We start from the raw sequence: 18182 nt of genomic DNA, 5'->3' as shown, positions 1-18182 counted from the left end.
CACCACGCCAAGCATGGAGCCCAATACCAAGCTCAGTCTCATGATCCTGATATCACAACCTGAGCCAAAACCAGAATTTGGATGATTAACCAACTGCATCACCCAAACACCCCTTTATTTATTTGAGAGAGAGAGAGAGAGTACAAGCAGGGGGAGCAGCAGATAGAGGAGGAAAGACTCTGAAGCTGACTCTGTACTGGGCACAGAGCCCAATGCAGGTCTCCATCCCAGGACCCTGATATCATAATGTGAGCTGAAATGAAGAGTTAGATGCTTAACTTACTGAGCCACCCAGACACCCTAAATTATGTATTATTTGTTTTGTAAAATGTTGAACTTGTCCACACAAAAAATATTTTACATTATAACAAATAATATGAGAACATTATTTTCATGCAAAAATAAACATTAACTTAATCAATAACTAATTAGTATACTTAGAAAAATGAATTAATTTAAAAATGAGTGCTCATTGGTTTGCGTCTCCTTAGGATGGTGATCATCATTATATAAGCTGTTTCTAATAAATTTGAGTCATTGTTAGCTTTTCTGAACACATACTCAAGTCTTGATACTTAACATATTTGGAAACAAGTGTGATTATATTTTTAAGTGTAATTTACATAGGTAAAGTATTAGTACTTTATTCTTTTTGGAAGAGTCTGAATGGATCATCAGTACACCACTGTGGCCTTGTGATAGACTGGATGTACTCAATCGACATAATCTGCTCTGTACAATTGCACATGAAATCTTAGCCAAGAGCCTTTACAGACAGACATTTGAAGTTTTGCAAAATCTACCAGGTTTTCAAAATTCTCAAGGTATGTTTTTTAAAGATCTCAATTTCTTGTCCACCCGGTGTTTAAATAAGAAACAATTCTGCACGTATTTTGGTTGAGCATATATTTTTTAATGAAATTGTGTTCCACAAAATGTGTTCTCTGTAAATTGAATATGCTTTTCTGGTTTTTGTTTTGTTTTGTTTTGCTTTATTTTGTTTTGTTTAAAGCAGAGGTGCTTAATTTTGGGTTGTCAGCAGTTCCCCAGTGCTTTCATCAGTCCCCTTTCCCTATCAGCAGCAAACAGTAATGCCCCCAGCAAGCTTCATGTGGTAAAAGAATTCATGCTTTAGAATAATGCAAAAAACTTTTTTCTTTTATTATTTAATATATATACAAATATAGAGCTTAGTTTCCATTACCCTGGAACTAGGGAAACATGAAATAAATGGAAGAATTAGCAAATGAGAAGTTCAAAAAAAGGGAATGTTAATATGGAAAGTAGTAGGTAGTGCTCTTCAGTCCTTATGCTGCGGTCTTGTATGAGCAGGAAGAGAATCCATGTTAGGGGAAATGTGAGCAATAGCGCTTGGATCAAAATGAGCTGAGTAATGGGTTCAGAGTGGCAGGTTACCACTTTATCAGAATGTTTTATCAGTCAGTGTTCTAGGAAAAATTCCATTGGTGGAGACTTTTAGGAAGAGACTAAAAGGTAAGGAGATTAATTTCCTACTAAAGTCTGGATCACTAAAGGATGCTAACAGATAAAGTGATAAAGACCAAAGTGTAGGTCATAGATTGAATTGATTGAATATAGGGAATAAAAGATTTGGCAGTCTCCAAAGTGACTTCTAAATGAGGAATTGAGAGAACTAGAAATACCCAATAAAAGATTTGTTTTTAATTTGAGAGAGAATATTATGAAGGGATGATTCATTTTTAGTCATGGAAAATTAAATCTGAGGCCTGAACTGTGGACAACACAAGTAGAACTATGCAAGTCATCCATTTTGAAATCCTGCAGATGCAGACACAGGTGGGATTACAAATGGGTGTTAATGCAGCTTCTGGAATATTTGGTCAGGCTTCTTATATTTTGTTAACAAGTAAATGAATGAGTTTTTGTTGAATGCTTACTTGTTTCTTAGAGAATATGTAAGATGAATGCATTTTAGTGACTGTGACTCCCATAGTAGGTAGCAAAGTGCCAAGGGGAGCAGAGGGAAAAGTAGTGAGAGAGAAAAGATGGAGAATCTAAAATCGATCGATTTCATTATATCTGTTTTTTTTCCAGAAACTGTGGAGGTCTCACAATATAGCCTTCTTTTTAATAAACTTCTAGACGCCTGTATAGAAAGCAACAGTCTTGGTATGTCATCTTCTGTAGCAGAATTCATGATTTCACAGAACATACCTATTGATTTCTCCTTTCTCAGAAGATTAATTACTTCTTTGGGAAGGAGTTGTTTATGGCTCAAAGCTAGAGCCCACTACAAAAGTAAGTTATATTTTAAAAATACATATTTGATATTTTAGTTTTGACTTTGATTTTCTAACCCTGAAGCCTTATAATTTTATGACTAGGCATTTAAATATGTTTCAAAAGTTGATACACATTCAAATATAGTGGTCTACGCAGATTTGTGCTCTCTTGAAACCTGGGGATGCCTGGGTGACTTGGCAGTTTAGCGCCTGCCTTCGGCCTGGGGCGTAATCCTGGAGACCCGGGATCAAGTCCCGCATCAGCTCCCTGCATGGAGCCTGCTTCTTCCTCTGCCTGTGTCTCTGCTTCTCTCTCTGTGTGTGTCTCTCATGAATAAATAGATTAAAAAATCTTAAAAAAAAAAAAATATTTAAAAGAAACCTGTCCTTTCTCTTGTTTCTAATTACTGTATCTTCATTTCTTTGCACATTAGTATGCCCACTGGAAGGTGCACAAAAGAAATAAATGATAGCATTTGAACCAGTTTGGCATAGCTTAGAAATATATAGGAGTAAAATAATTGGGTAGAATGAAGTTTAAGGAATATTTAGATATTTTATTCATCCCTGCTATATGCCTGATCTTTGTAAGTTAGAATATTTATGTAGCAGGCCACATGGGAAGTACAGAGGCTGCCATTCCTGAACATGATACACAAGTTTTTTGCATGGTTCCTAGTAATAGAATTTTGTTAATCTATTTACAGTTGTTTCTCTCTAATCAGTAAGCCTAGAAAACTAATGCTTTCTCTAGTCCCAGCCACCTTGTAGGTATTTGAATTGGAAAATAATTTTGTGTAGAATCTAGATCCAGAAAAAAAATCCTTTCTACCTTACTATAGTAATTTGTCTTAAATTTCCAATTCTTTTTATTTTTTTTTTTTTTTATTTTTTTTTTGAGAGAGAGTAGGGGGAGGGGCAGATGAAGAGAGAGAAAGAATCCTCCTTGCTCTGGACATGGAGCCCAGCACAGAGCCCAACTCGGAGCTCCATCTCATAACCCTGAGATCATGACCTGAACCACCCAGGTGCCCATTTCAACTGCCATGTGTATGACAAACATTTGAGTGCCTACTATGTGTTAGTACCGTGCCAGATTTGCCAAATATCCTAGCCATCCCTACCAGCACAAAAACCTTTCTGAACCTGGAAGTGTTTTTCACACTACCAGCTGTGATTAGTTTAGCAGGTAGTAACTTTTTTTCCCAATGAAATAAAGAAAATATTAGCCTACATTACAGGTAGTAAGGTTAAGTATTATTTGGTAAAATTTTCATTTTAGTTACATATATACATATTATATACTGGGTCTATCAAAAGAAGTTTTGAAAGCATAGTTGTTTAAAAAAACAACTTAAAGGATCCTTTTAAAGGATGATCAAATTTAGAGGAAAGGTAGAATTGTTTTTTCATAAACACCTCACTTCAATTTTGTGGTTATGTTTCAACCCTTATATTATTTCCCTGCAAATTACTAGAAATTACACGCAAAGTATATATGTACTGTTTGATATTACTTCTTAATTTTACTTTTTAGAATCCATGTTAATGGGATTCTTTATTTTCCAAATAATTGTGCAGTTTGGGGAACATGCCATTAGAAGGTGTTTTTATATGCCACAGGAACAAAACCTAAACTTGGAAACATTTAAATGAGATTTCTATGAATCTCGATTTGTTAGTTGAAAATAAGATTCTATATTAAAGCAGCTAAGCTTAATCATTTGTAAAAATTTTTTTGAAGATTTTACTTATTTATTCATGAGAGACACACAGAGAGAGACATAAGGAGAGAGAGAAAGTAGGCTCCATGCAGCGAGCCCGATGTGGGACTCAATCCCAGGACTCCAGGATCACACCCTGGGCCAAAGGCAGACGTTTAACCTCTGAGCCACCCAGGCATCCCCGTAAAATTTTTTATTAACAGCTTTTTTGAGATATAACTAAAAACCATGATAGTTCACCCATTTACAGTGGTGGTAAGATATTCATAGTTAGAACATTTTCATGCCAAAAAGAAACCTCATATACATTAGTAGTCATTCCCTGTTCTTCCACCAAATTCTTCCAGCCCTAATCATAATTTATTTTGAGAGTTTTTCTTTTTCAGTAGTGTTAAAACAATTCATGCCAAGGTACAATTCAGTACCTTTTTTACTAGCACTTTTTCTTTTATCTAAACTCATCTGTGCCTAGTTTCATATGCAGTGAACTTCTGAGAGTTATGCAGGTGAAATATAGGACAGTATTTTCATTTTTTTTAATCTACCTGAGTTATAGAATGAAATGAATAATTTACAATCACTGATCAGTCTTTAGAACATCTTATTTCCTGATGATGTTGACATTTAAAATATCATTGGTATCTCTTTAGATTTATCTACACACATAGTTAACACTCTAGGAAAGCCTTTGAGTGCCTTATAATCACCCTAGTAGTACCTGATTCTGGGGATATGGCTTTTTCATGAAGGCACTGTTAAGACTGTGGTGCCAATGCCTTTGTTTTGGTTTTTTTTTAAATATATTTTATGTAGCTTTATCGAAATAACTTCACATGCCATAAAATTCACCCATTTAAAGTAGATTAGTGTATTAGTTTTTATTATATTCACAGAATTGTGCAGCCATCACCACAATCTAATTTTAGGGACCAGGTGAGTTGAGGACCTGTACTCTTCTGCCATCTTGCCCCTCCCCCACAATCTAATTTTAGAACATCTTCAGCACCTCCAGAAGAAATCCTAAACATATTAGCATTCCCCAGATGCCTCTTACTGACCCAGCCCAAGGCAACAATTAATCTACTTTATTTGTGTGGATTTGCATATTCTGAGCATTTCATGTAAACGAAATAATTCAGTATGTAGTTTTTTATGACTAGGTTCTTAGCATAATATGTTGTAACATGTATCAATACTTCATTCCGGGATCCCTGGGTGGCGCAGCGGTTTGGCGCCTGCCTTTGGCCCAGGGCACGATCCTGGAGACCTGGGATCGAATTCCCACGTCGGGCTCCCGGTGCATGGAGCCTGCTTCTCCCTCTGCCTATGTCTCTGCCTCTCTCTCTCTCTCTCTCTCTCTCTGTGACTATCATAAATAAATAAAAAATTAAAAAAATACTTCATTCCTTTTTATTGAGGAGTAATACTCCATTGTATAGAATTTATGTATCCATCCATTCTTTGATGGACATTTGAGTTGTTTCCACTTTTTGGTTATTATGAGTAACACTGCTGCAAACATTCACATATAAGTTTTTGTGTGGACATCTATTTTTATTTCTTTTGGGAGCAGAATTATTGGCTCATATGATAACTCTGTTTTTAGCATTTTGAGAAACTGCCAATTTGTTTTCTCAAAGAAGCTACATCATTTTATATTTATATACCCACCTCCCAAATTTGAGATTTTCAGTTTCTTCACATCCTCACCAACACTTACTACACTATGTTTTTTATTTTAGCTTTCTTGGTAGATATACAGTGAATCATTGTGGTTTTGATTTTGCATGATTCTAATGACTAATGATGTTGAACACCTTTTCATGTGCTTATTGGCCGTTTGTGTATCTTCTGTGGAGAAATGCCTGTTAAATCTTTACCCATTTTTTTTCTTTGTACATTTTTTAATTGGGTTTCTTTGAGCTGTAAGATTACACATATATATACATATACACATAATACACATATAGATACATATATACTCTCCTTGCAAGTCTCATGTCACATACATGAATTTCAGGGGTGGTTTTCCATTCTGTGAACTGTCTTTCACTTTCTTTATGGCTTTGCTTTGCTTTTTGTTTTCAAACTAATCAGAAGGAAACTGTCCACAGACAGTAAAGTTCCCTTCCTGATGCTCCTGATTTGTTTTCCCTAGACCTAAAAATTCTCTCAGAGCTGAAAAGTGAGGAAGGGAGATATTAGTGTGTCTTTCTGTTAATGTTTTTTCCCCTAAAACCAAACGGGAATATTTTTCTTTTCATATTTGCTTTTAGGGGAAAAAAGTAATGTTGCTAAATTTCTATTCAGTTTCTTATTTTTTGTTTTCCTCTTCTGATCAGCAATTAAAAGAAGAGTGTATGTAAATTCTATCTATCAATAGCTAGTAGGAATGTTAATGAGTCGATAGGTGTGTTAGTCCTTGGAAGTGACCTAGGGAGGTGGGGCTGACTACCTAGTATTTAGGAATCCAAAATCTGGAGTCACAAGGCTGGGGTAATCCCCGAAGCCCCGTCACCTATAATATGGGAGTCACTGTACCTGATTTCAGAGGTAGTAGTAAGCTGTCAGTTAAAATTAGGTAAAACCTATGTGTTTATGTTTAACACAGGTTCCTGGCACTGAATAGGTCCTCAGAGATTAACCATCAACATCCACATTAGATTAATTCTTAAAGAAACTAAAAACATTTTAAACAAAGTTTACATACAGATTTTAATTGGTTTCAGTAAAACATGACAGTATAATATTGTCTATATACAGCTTGGAGGTCTTAGGACTTAAGGGGATTTCCCTATAAATCATTTGTAATCATCTAAACAGTTGAAAAATTATATCTCTTTCCTTGAAAGTAAAATTTTTAGAACATGATTTGGTAAGCACCTACAACAGTAAGCACCTACAATAGTGAGCACCTATAAGAAAGATATGTATTTTATTTATTTTTATATCTAAATATTGCTTAGCTCAATGCCGGACAGAGTAGGAACAGTAAATGTTTATTACACAAACTGTAACAGGACTATAAATAAGTGCTCAAAAATAGTAAAATATCTGTGTGACAGAAAAGTCTGCAAATTATAATTTCTATTTTTTCCTACATTTTGGATTCATAATTCAGGATAGGCAATAATTACAAATCTATGTAGTTGCTTTTAGACCAGATCCCATTAAAACAAAATCCAAGTTGCTATTCTGGTTTTTTAGTTATTCTGAAATTATGTTGTGTTGACTATGGCTTGAAATAAATGGGCAGTTATTACAATAAGGCTTAAAAGTCATTTTTAGGAGAGTTTTAAAAATGTATTTCTTCATATTTAATTGACAAGTATTTCACAAAGAATAATATCAAATATACTTGGATAAGCTCACCACCATATAATTTATATAATAAACGTGCTGATGTGAAGAATCATTCTGTAATGTAAGTAATTATCATGTGTGACTATTTTGGAAGTCTAGCTTTTTACCTGTTGAGGTTTTAGTAAAGTTTGATCTATTATTTGATTTCCAGGTGCTCTTTCATTGGGTTGCTACCCACCGTTGGAGGGAAATTTATATAGAAAAATTCTGCTGATTCCTTCTTATTTATCTGAGATTGAAATGCTTTTAGCTATTGAAATCTTCCTGGTATCTAATGCTAGTAGTATTCAGAGTCCTGGAACTTCTACACAGATACTGCAGATAGTTTTGAAAAGGTTGGTTGATCATAACTTCTAAGCGCATACTAAAAGCAGATCATGGTTCCCTACACCGGCCCTAGAATGTAAATGTTTATATATATTTTATAATATATGTTGTATATATTTTATGCATATTATATATATACAAACATTTATATGTGTGTGTGTGTGTGTACTTGTGTATATATGTATTTACAAACTTTGGTAACATTTAAATTGAGAAAGGATTTGACTTGAGACTTAAAACCAGACAAGCTCATAGCATTTAATAAAAACACGCTTGTTTACAACCTCAAAGATGCTGTCAGATGTTCAAAGAGATGGATCCTCTTTAAGTATCAGTCTTTTCATGTGTACAGATAGTTTTTAGATAGTTATCTAAAAGTTATGTATCTTTTTGATCAACACAAAAGATCTAAGAATCAGGTCTGAAAGGGAAACATGTGATAGTTTATTTGGTTCCATAAAGTATTTTGTTGAAAAATAAAGCCATCAGCTGAGTTTCTAACATTTGTATGTTTTACATAACAGTTTAAATGAGATTTTAACATTTTAAATTTAACATTTAACATTTTAACATTTTAAAATGTTACAAATGCATAATACTATAATGGAGCTGTTGGACCAGACTGGTATCTCTTCAAATAATTTTGTTCAAAGTCCCAGAATTTAGGCTTATACTACTCCAATTTCTTATCATCCTATCCAGGAAACTAATACAGATCTCATGGGTCTCCTGTTTTAGAGTTTCTTAACAAGAATTTTGCTTCAGTTTACTGGTGTCTGACAGTTACCTGGATCCCAGCATAAGATGCAAGACTCTTGCATTAGAAACAGAAGATGTTATCAATTATGGTACAGCAAGCAGCATGATTATCTGCATATTTGTATCTCTTGTTTTGCTCCCAAGTCCCAGATGGGCCCAGTTGGATACCTGCACATGCACTGGGTTCTGTTATAGAAGAGTAATCTTGAACTTTAGGGGACCTAAATCTATTATGATGAATGATAAGCTTGCCTGCCCTGTTGCTCTGCAGGGAAACACCATCTCCATCTTATAAGGCTATAAGCAAACCTGCCCTTTGCTCCAAGAGAACCTATCTTTGTCTTTCAAGGTGGTTCACTATCTAAACATCTTTGAAATGCAGAATAAGAGATTGTGTCTCTGCTCTCAAAACTTCTAGAAATGCAGAGACCCAGGAAGAATTATCATCTAATAACCTAGTCTAAGCTTATACATTGTCATTTCTGCTTAATTCCATATGTGATAACAAGTCATTTGTATCTAGCCCATACTTAAGGGGAGGAAAATTAGAAAATAATTTTTAAGTAGATACCACACTGGGCTTGAACTCAACAAACCTGAGATCAAGACCTGAGATCAAGACCTGAGCTGAGATCAAGAGTTGGACACTTAATCGACTGGGCCACCCCAGGCACCTCAGGATATAATGTATTTTAGGTCCACAATTTTTTAAACTGACTAAAATGAGCTTTTTTGTTATAGCTCTATTCTTTGCTGAGGGCTTCCATGTTTACTACTGTACGCTATAAGTGGCATGAGGCATTTGGGCTCCCCAACCCAAGAAGGGTTTGGTTTTCTTTTAGCTTCCCATTACCCCATATATCAACCTTTTTATTCATTTTGAATTTGGTGGGTGTTTGTGACTTCAGTGCATAACTAGTGAAATGCCTAAATCTTTAACTTTGTCACAAACAATATGATTTTCTCTATTATTATCATCATACTGAGACCTGCCTTGTTACGCTCACCTCTCTCAGAATTTTATTCCTCTTTATACTGAAAAACCTGCACCTAGTTGGCATAAGCCCAATCTACTAGCTTCTAGGCACTACTCTCTTAAGCCAGAATGTAGTAGAAGGCACCTGACCAATCCTTCTTCTCTGTAACCATTTGTTCAACTTGGTGTGACCAAGTTGAAGTCCTCACTGCCACCACTCCATGTACCACACTAAGGTATTAATGCAAGTAGGCTCATACTTGCGCCCTGCTCTTGGGCCCTACAGGTGCCAAGAGCAGGATGCAGTGAATACAAAACAACTGATGCCTAATATAACAGCGACATCTCTATCTTAAATACTTCTCACTCCCTATCCCTTAGGATAAACAGTCATAAGAATTTTATGAATTTTATGAAATTTGGAGACTGGTAGAAGAGTTATTAGAAAAGTAAATTCTAGCACTTAGTGAAGAATCTTAAATCAAGACTAAAGAAAATAACTGGAAATTTGGTAAAGATATATAACTACAATTCTGTTACCAAATGTTAGCTGTTAAGTATATGCTTATAATTAAAAATAGCAAATATCAAGGTAAAACATATGACCGTTAGTAACTCCAAATTAAATTTTGTATTCTTGGTGTACATTACAATGAAGAGTTATGCAATTATCAACTTTCAAGATACAGAGAGAGGCTATTAGCCGTGTTCTAGATCAGTGTTTTTCAAACTATGGGTTGTAGTGCATTTGTGTGGTGAAATCAGTTTAGGGTATTAACAACCACATTATTTTTTTTTAAGACGTATGTATTTATTTTAAAGAGAGGAAAAAAGCATGCATGGGGGAAGGGCAAAGGGAGAGGGAGAGAAAGTTTTAAGTAGACTCATTGCTGAAAGTTTTAAGTAGACTCCTTGCCTCAATCTCATGACCCTGAGATCAGGGCCTGAAACAGAAACTAAGAGTTGGAACCTTAACCAACTGTGCCATGGAGGCACCTCTGCAACCATATTATTAAAATAAGTAAATAAAAGAGAGTAGAAAATAGAGTACATTGTCATATGGGTAAGTGTTTTCTGAAACTTTTCCATCTATGTATGAGGGTATATACTGGGTCACAGTATAAACTGTGTGTCATGTTCAAAAAAATTTGAAAGCCACTATTAGAATACAGTAAAAAAAAACTCAAATCTTAGTACCAGTAAATGTAAATGACTGTCTTTTGAAGAAACTATAGTTTCTGACTTTGTAAGGTGTTCACTTTGTAGATGTGAAGAAAACAAATCTTGGAACAAGGATGATTATCATGCTGCAGTGGAAAGGTTAATTATGGCTGCTCGAATATCGGATCCAAAGCTCTTCATTAAGCATATGACTGTCAATGTTAATAAGGAACAGGTTTATAGTTTGGAACATTGTTCTGCCCTGAAATGGTTGAAGGAGAATATGAAGTGGGCTGGAAAGGTTTGGCTTTTCAGTAACCATTAGTTAATAAAGGCTTTTTTTTTCTTTTTTTAAGTTCAAGTAATCATTGTTGAAAATAAAAGGCAATAAAGACAGTTTTCACTATATTCACCTTTCGCCCTTTATTGTTTTATACTAAGTTAATAGTTTCCAAACTAAAAATTGGGGTTAAAGGATGCAGATGGTTATCCATACTGGATAACCATTCAAATTGAATTCAAATTACTTTTTGACTTCTCTTTAACTTACATAAACCTAAGTATGGTAAACCCCTATTTATTCTGAAATCCAAGCAGTGGAAAATCACAATGTTTTGCAGCATTTAATAAGAGGGAGACATAAAAGGGAAAGTAACTGGAGTTTTCAGATAAACCTTTAGGGGTATGAAATAAGTTTAGTGTATACACAGTACAGTGGCTAAATCCTATGCTGCATATGTAATCTAGAATAGTAAATACTATTCAAAAATGATTCAAACACCAAGATTTGAGAGCAACCTGAGTTATACCAAAAAATTTTAAATTACTCTCTGAATAACTGTATCTTAGAATGTACGTATTTTGAAAATTTGTAGTTTGTTACATTAAGTATGACTAAAGAAAACAGTATTTTAAACATACACCACAACCTAAATACTCTAACAAGGACTGTTCCTAACTACCTTTAGAAAGTTAAAACTCCTTTTCTGAAGTCTTCCTCCAGATCTTTAGCACAGTCATTTTCCAAGGTGATCATTCTCAATCCTTGATTTGATATTTTAAACCATAATCTTAAATCATTTAGAGAAAAACCCTGAATAAGGTGAGTAATAAAAGAATAAGTCATGACTAGGAGAACTAAAGTATTTCTTAAAGTTCTCAAAACAGGATAATAGCATCACTGGATTAAGTCCATACACTCTCAAGACTAAAAAAAGTTAATTCCTAGCACGTAGCAAAATGCCAATTACCATATGATGAGACGTGAAATGAACACTTGGGAATGGGATATGGGAAGTAAGGCAACGACTTAAACATGCTCAATTCTCTAGTATGAAAAACCGGGTAACTCTTAACTGCCATAACTTAAGTAGCACCTAGAAAATAAATTAAGTTTGGAGATTACTACCATCAGTTTGAGGGCCTTTGAGGACAAGTGAAAAATGTAAGTGGACACTTATAAGTTAGTCCTTCCTAAAGATGGAAATTTGAAAACCAAAGAAAGGAATTCGAAAAAGATGAGACTGTTTAGTGCTGGTGGCCAGGATGCATTTGAAAAGATTAAAATGGAAAAAGAAAAAAGATTAAAATGCTAAAGATGGTAAGTTAAGCTTTTAGGGAAAAAATGGGATCGAATGGAATGGATTACAAGTGACCAAGTTGTTTTAAGTCAAGAGTAAGAGTCCTTAGGGATGGAGCAAATAGAAGAGGTTTTTTGTTTTTTTGTTTTGTTTTGTTTTTGTTTTTCTCTGTCAGCAGTACCAAAAGGTAGGGAAAAGAGCGGTTGTCGCATTTGCCTCATTTCATTTGTGGCTGTTCCTAGGGTTAAAGCTACACAAGCAAAAATAAAGCCAAAACCCGAGATGAATCGTTGTTTTAAAAGGGGTGGGGGCAATGCTCGTTTGATGATAGCCAGATACTGAAGGGACCAAAGTCAAAAAGTAAACTGGCGAAAATGTCTAAGAATTAGCTACAGCTCTGTAAGGAATGCCCTGAGGCCCTGTGGTATCCGGCGCTCTCCACTGAAAGCTCTCGGGCCCGCTCGCCCCCTCCCCGGGCGCTCGGCGCATGCGCGCTCCCCCCCCCCCCCCCCCGCCCCAGCTCCCGCGCCAGCGCGCGTTCGGCCGCCCTCCTCCCCGGCCTGTCCACTCGGTTCCGGGCAGGCCGCGCCACCTGCCGCCTGGTCATTGCCGACGCCCGCCGGCCTAGCCCGCCCCGTCTCGGAGTGCGTGTCCGTATCTCCCGAAGCTTTCCGCGGAACGCCCGGAGCCCCCTCCCGGCCGGGCGGTAAGCGGGCGACCGAGGACGGCAGCCCGGCCACCTGGCCCCAGCTGTGGGCGCGGGCCCGGGGCCGCCGGGGGCTTCCCCCACGTCCGGCTTCGCGCAGGCGCGCGGGGAGCAGGGCCGGGCCCGCGTCGGCCAATGAGGGCGCAAGTTCTGTAGCCGCCGCGGCCGGCGCGCGACCGGGGGGGGCCTCGGGGGCGGGGGCCCGGCGACCACTCCCCGTAGGACGCTGGGAGCCCGTGGAGCGGGACGAGGGCGGGTGGGAGCGCCGGGCCCTGCGGGGGAGGTGGGGCGGCGGGGACCGCGCTGCGCATGCGCGTCCGCAAGGCCCGGCCGGCGGCGCCCTTTCCCCGGGCCGGGGCGGATCCTGCGTCGGGTCCCGGGCCGGCGGTGACGTAGGGCCTCGGCCGATGCGCCGGGCGGAGTCCGCCTGGGACGGCGGGCGGGCTTGGGGGCGGCCGCGCCGCTTCTGCTGCCCCTGGTGTTGAAACGAGAAACCGGGAGACGACTTACGGGTGTTGCCGACTGTGCTGTTTCCCCGAAGCCCTTACCGTATCGCTGTGATTCAAACCTCATAGCAAAAGATTTAGGAAGGAATCTAATGAACTAGGGACTTTGCTCTTGCTATAATTTGTTGATTTATTTGTAGGACTTCATGCTTTGCCTTTTTCGCTTCCCTGAGAAGTAGTCAAAAGCAATGAAAAATAGTCTGCTTTTATTTCTCCTTGAGCAAACTGCTCTTAAAAACCGCAGTATAGTTACTAAGATAAGTCACAGTTTAAATGAGAGTAACCTGAGAATATTAAACTTTGTTCAGTTACTTTCAAGTAAAAATTGTGCCAAATGGCCAAAGACCAATCCTAGGACCTTTATTTAACATACACTTACTGCTTCTGTATCAGAGTAAACAAAACTTTAAAAAAAATAAATAAACCAACCCATAATTTGGCTTTTCCACCAAATTAGATATCTCTTTCTACTAGATTTGACCTCAAACTGCATAGATTTAATACCTCAGTACGGAGTTTAGGCTAAAAGCAGAATTTTTCATTCTAACAAAATAAAAGCTAACATCACTATTAAATGGATGACAGTGGGCAGCCCGGGTAGCTCAGCGGTTTAGCGCCGCCTTCAGCCCAGGGCCTCATCCTGGAGGCCCACGTCCGGCTCCCTGCATGGAGCCAGCTTCTTCCTCTGTCCATCTCTCTCTCTCTCTCTCTCTCTCACAAATAAATAAAATCTTTTTTAAAAAAATTAATAGATGACAGTGGCCATTTACAATGGTTTGCAAATGAATTGTGACTTTCCATATCCAACCCCTTCATCCGGAGTGTTCTCCATCTCCTTGGAAGACCTTCCAAACTACCCGCCCTTCAGTCTAGGAGTACCAGAGAATTTCCCCATAATACACAGTGCATGGCTGTATTATTTCATTTACTATGTTTTATAATTATCTTTCTTTGGTTATTTTTCCTGGTCTTAATGGTTTTTTTTTTTTATTCCCAATACTTTGCATAGAGCCTGGTACATAAGAACTTGGTAAATGCCTGTTAATAAATTAAGTATATTAAGGATCCAGAGTGCCTCACAAGTTTGAAGAGTTAGATATTTTACAGCATGCCCAAGCCAAGCCTTTTCCAAATGGAAGAATAGTAGGCTACATGGAATATGTGCAAAAACCACCTGTGGAAAAATTTAGAGACAAGAACCCTGCAATTTGACCTGGTGCCCCAGGCTTTCAGGCTATTTCTCACTAGCAAATGAGAGCACCCAACTGTACTCTGAAGCAGATTTTCTATCTACTAAAACTCATTTGACTTTCATGGGTAGTTCAGTCCTATTAGGGAAAGAATCATAGATCTAAATCTTCTTGTTAGCAATCACATTTCTCATAGTAAATTAAAAAGTTGACATTGTAGTTATCAGTCAAAATCAGTTATGATTTTATTTTCCTTTCCCTGGGGCCTGTTTATTTCTGGCTAGAATGATGAAATTGGATTCTTGGTCTTGCAGAGAGATAAGGACTGACCCAAAAACTGTACCACATGAAGAGGCAAGCAGCCATGCCTGCCTGTGGGCTGAAGTGTAACTTTGTTTCCACTTATAATTTTTTTTTAAGCTCAGAAGTAGATAAACCATACAGAAAAGAAGGAACTATTAAAGGAAAACTTAAAAATTATTTGATTTTTCCACGTACAATCGAGTATCTAGAGAGATTTCCTAAGTTTGTTAAAGAAGTATTTTTAATCCTGTAAAAACTTAAGTGTGCATCAGAATCCCAAAATCATGTTAAAACAGATTGCTGGACTGCACCCAGTTTCTGATTCTGCAGGACTGGGGCAAGGCCTGATAATTTGCATTTCTAACAAGTTCCCAGATACGATGTTCCATCTTTGACAACTAATGCCCTAAAGGTTATTTCCTGTTTCTTCTTTTGTTTCTTCTCCCCACCTTTCCAAAACTGGATCCTGATCTCATCATGCTTTCCCTGTCACTAGTGGTCACAGCCCACTCTTCAAGGAGATCATACTGGAAATACTTTAAAAACTCATCGGACTCCAGAGGGAAACCACACATTTCCTGTCTGGTTCTTCAGCAGAACCAGAAAAAAATACTTTTAATTTTTTCCAATGATTTTAAATAGGAAACAATCATCTTAGAATAATAATTTCATTGACTGTATATCAGAATTAAATGAATATCTTTTATATATACAGGCATTTTCCTGTAGAGAGATGAGTTGGCCACCATTGGCAGGAAGGAGAGATTGTTCGCAAAAGGCAAAGAAGCTCTCTTTCCTCTCATGTTATCCACCTCTCAGTTGAGAAAACCGCTTTATTAATTCTTTAAAAGTGCAGTTCCAAAAAATAAAAATGCAGTTCCCACAGCACAATATAATTTTATTATACTCACTTAAGTTTTTTTGTTTGAAGAGAAATACCACCATGAAAACGTTTTTATTACTTAGCAAGTGCTAATTTGTCTTTGAATAATAAGAATAAACAGCCGTATTTATTTGTTCTGATAGATTTTTTCCCTAAAGTTTATTAAATTAAATCATTCATTTGTAATTTTTGACTTGTTTGTAGCCTTGCACTGTATTTTTTTAAGACTTTCACACACTCTTATGATAATTCTGAGTTTTCAAATTATGAAATTTGTTTTTAGATGTCTAAATACCTGTTCTACCTATATGTAAGGCCTTATTAGGAGGGTGAAAAGGAATTCTGCACAAGTTTGTATACCCTGAATAATATAATGATAATAGTTGCCACTTACATGAACTTTCTATTTGCCAGATGTTGCTGAATCCCTTATGTGCATTATTATATCTAAGTTTCACAAAAATCCTGAGGCAGGTAGCCCCTACGTTTACACATCATATACTCCTTAAAACATGTACAAAAGTCTAATGTGGTATTCCATATCCAGAGAGCTAAAAAATAATTCAATATTCTAGAGTACATTTTAACTTTTAGAAATAGTCTGTAATGGATATTTCCAGGATTTTATATGCATCTTTCAAGATTTTTTTCTTAAACACACAGTGCATATAACTTCCTGTCTAGTCCAGTGAGCACCAGATCAAGGACAAACAATGATATCTGTATTTATTATTGTTTCATTTGTATTAAATTTGTTAGTCTTTACTGCTAGTATTAGAATTGCAATTCTTCCCTTTTGATAAAAACAAAAGTCAATAAACTGGCATTTTCTACAATAAAGTTTCTGACTAAACTACTTCTATCTCTAGCAGACCATACCACAGTATTAGTTGCAAGTATGCTCTCAGCTAATGAACATTTTTAAATCTTGAATTAAAGGGCAATTGGGGTGACAGTACATATTATATAGGTGTTTCTACTGTAATCACACACACATTCCTGGAAATCCTGATATCTTATAGGACAGGACACTAAAATAACAGGGTTCATGAAGAAAAAATCCACACTACTTAAAACAAGACATGTGGAAGTCTCCAGCTTTTTCATCTGCACTAACAGCTTTTCATAGTGCTTGATGTTGTGAAAAATGCAAGGGATACTTGAAGCTACTGGCCATCAGTTTGTAAGCCAAAAGAAGGAACTTTTGCATATTACTGAGGCCTTTGTAATTGTAGAAAGACCACCTCTGATCACTCCAAACCTTTAACGTGTTGGGATAAACTGCATAGGATATAGCATCTTTTCCCTATTCACCAATTGCACATATGCTAATACACATTAAAGAAACTTATTTTATAGCAGAACAGACAGCTTTTGAACTATCTGTATTATTTATTAGATGAGGAAAGGTGAAATAACTTTACTGAATAATAGTAATAATAATCCCACTCAGGAAGGTGAAATAACTTGCCCCACTGTTCACACAGGTAAGTGCCAGAATCAAGATTTGAATACAGATCTCAGGGCAACCTTGCTTTCCACAGACTGCCGTCTCTGGCAGTGTCATGTTAACTTAAAATATTTTTGCCTTGAACTGGCTTAGAACAGCACAGTCCAGTAGGAATATAATATGAACCACAGATGTAATTTTACATTTTGTAGTAGTAAACAGCAGAAGACAATTAAAATCAGATTGTGTTTTACTTTTAAAAAAGGAAAAAGATGGGCAGCCTGGGTGGCTCAGAGGTTTAGCGCCGCCTTCGGCCCTGGGTGTGATCCTGGAGACCCGGGATCAAGTCCCACGTCAGGCTCCTGCATGGAGCCTGCTTCTCCCTCTACCTGTGTCTCTGCCTCTCTCTCTCTCTCTCTCTCTCTTTTTCTCCTCTCCCTCTGTCTCTCATGAATAAAGTCTTTAAAAAAAAAAAGCAAAAAGAAACTAAGATTAATTTTAATACATTGAATCAACATTTAATCAATATAAAAAAGTATTAATGAGAGATACTTTGCATTCTCTGTACTAAATCTTTAAAATGCAAAGCATACTTTACACTTAAAACAGGTCTCAATTTGGAGTAGTCACATGTGGCTAGTGGCTGCCTCATCAGGTAGCTATCATGGGCCTACGTGCTAATTCTTTTTATTCTACTGCCATGTGAACTCTTATTTTTCCCTTTTTTTTTTTTTTTTTAAGGATTTTACTTATTTATTAGAGAGAGAGGGAGCTAGGGGAGAAGCAGAAAGGGGGACAAGCAGACTTAGCGCTGCACACAGAGACTGATGTAGGGCTGGATCCCAGGACCCCAAGATCATGACCTGAGCCTAAATCAAGAGTCAGACACTTAAGGAACTGAGCCACTGAGGTGTCCCCCATGGGAATCTTTTTAGGAAATCACCTACTCACCAGAAAAGCAAGCAGAAAAACACCTAACTCTTAACTTGT

General features: G+C 37.2%; 2 protein-coding genes and 1 long non-coding RNA gene across 8 annotated transcripts in view; 2 read left to right on the top strand and 1 right to left on the bottom strand.

Moving 5' to 3' along the window:
* The window catches only part of TOPAZ1 (testis and ovary specific PAZ domain containing 1), a 77943-nt gene extending 66957 nt beyond the window's left edge, over window positions 1-10986 (top strand). For both annotated transcript variants that reach the window (XM_038570255.1, XM_038570254.1), the window contains 4 exons: window positions 660-824; window positions 2077-2280; window positions 7503-7686; window positions 10680-10986. In XM_038570255.1, the coding sequence (XP_038426183.1) occupies window positions 660-824; window positions 2077-2280; window positions 7503-7686; window positions 10680-10899 (773 nt within the window). In that variant the 3' untranslated portion in view covers window positions 10900-10986. The remainder of the gene's footprint in view (window positions 1-659; window positions 825-2076; window positions 2281-7502; window positions 7687-10679) is intronic.
* Window positions 1-18182, bottom strand: part of LOC119865335 — a 50834-nt gene that overhangs the window by 5705 nt on the left and 26947 nt on the right. The gene's annotated exons all lie outside the window — the stretch shown is intronic.
* TCAIM (T cell activation inhibitor, mitochondrial) overlaps window positions 12678-18182 on the top strand; it is a 53696-nt gene continuing 48191 nt past the window's right edge. For 2 of the 5 annotated variants that reach the window (XR_005376775.1, XM_038570258.1), the window contains exon 1: window positions 12720-12798. Coding sequence is in view for 3 of the 5 variants with exons in the window: in XM_038570258.1 (XP_038426186.1) it covers window position 12798 (1 nt within the window). In the remaining 2 variants the exon portion in view is untranslated. Of the gene's footprint in view, window positions 12861-18182 lie in introns of all 5 variants that reach the window. The other 3 variants (XM_038570257.1, XM_038570259.1, XM_038570256.1) reach the window with 3 other exon arrangements.

This window comes from Canis lupus, chromosome 23, assembly GCF_011100685.1.
Source record: "Canis lupus familiaris isolate Mischka breed German Shepherd chromosome 23, alternate assembly UU_Cfam_GSD_1.0, whole genome shotgun sequence".
Classification (NCBI taxonomy): domain Eukaryota; kingdom Metazoa; phylum Chordata; class Mammalia; order Carnivora; family Canidae; genus Canis; species Canis lupus.
This window is presented reverse-complemented; position numbering and strand designations above follow the sequence as displayed.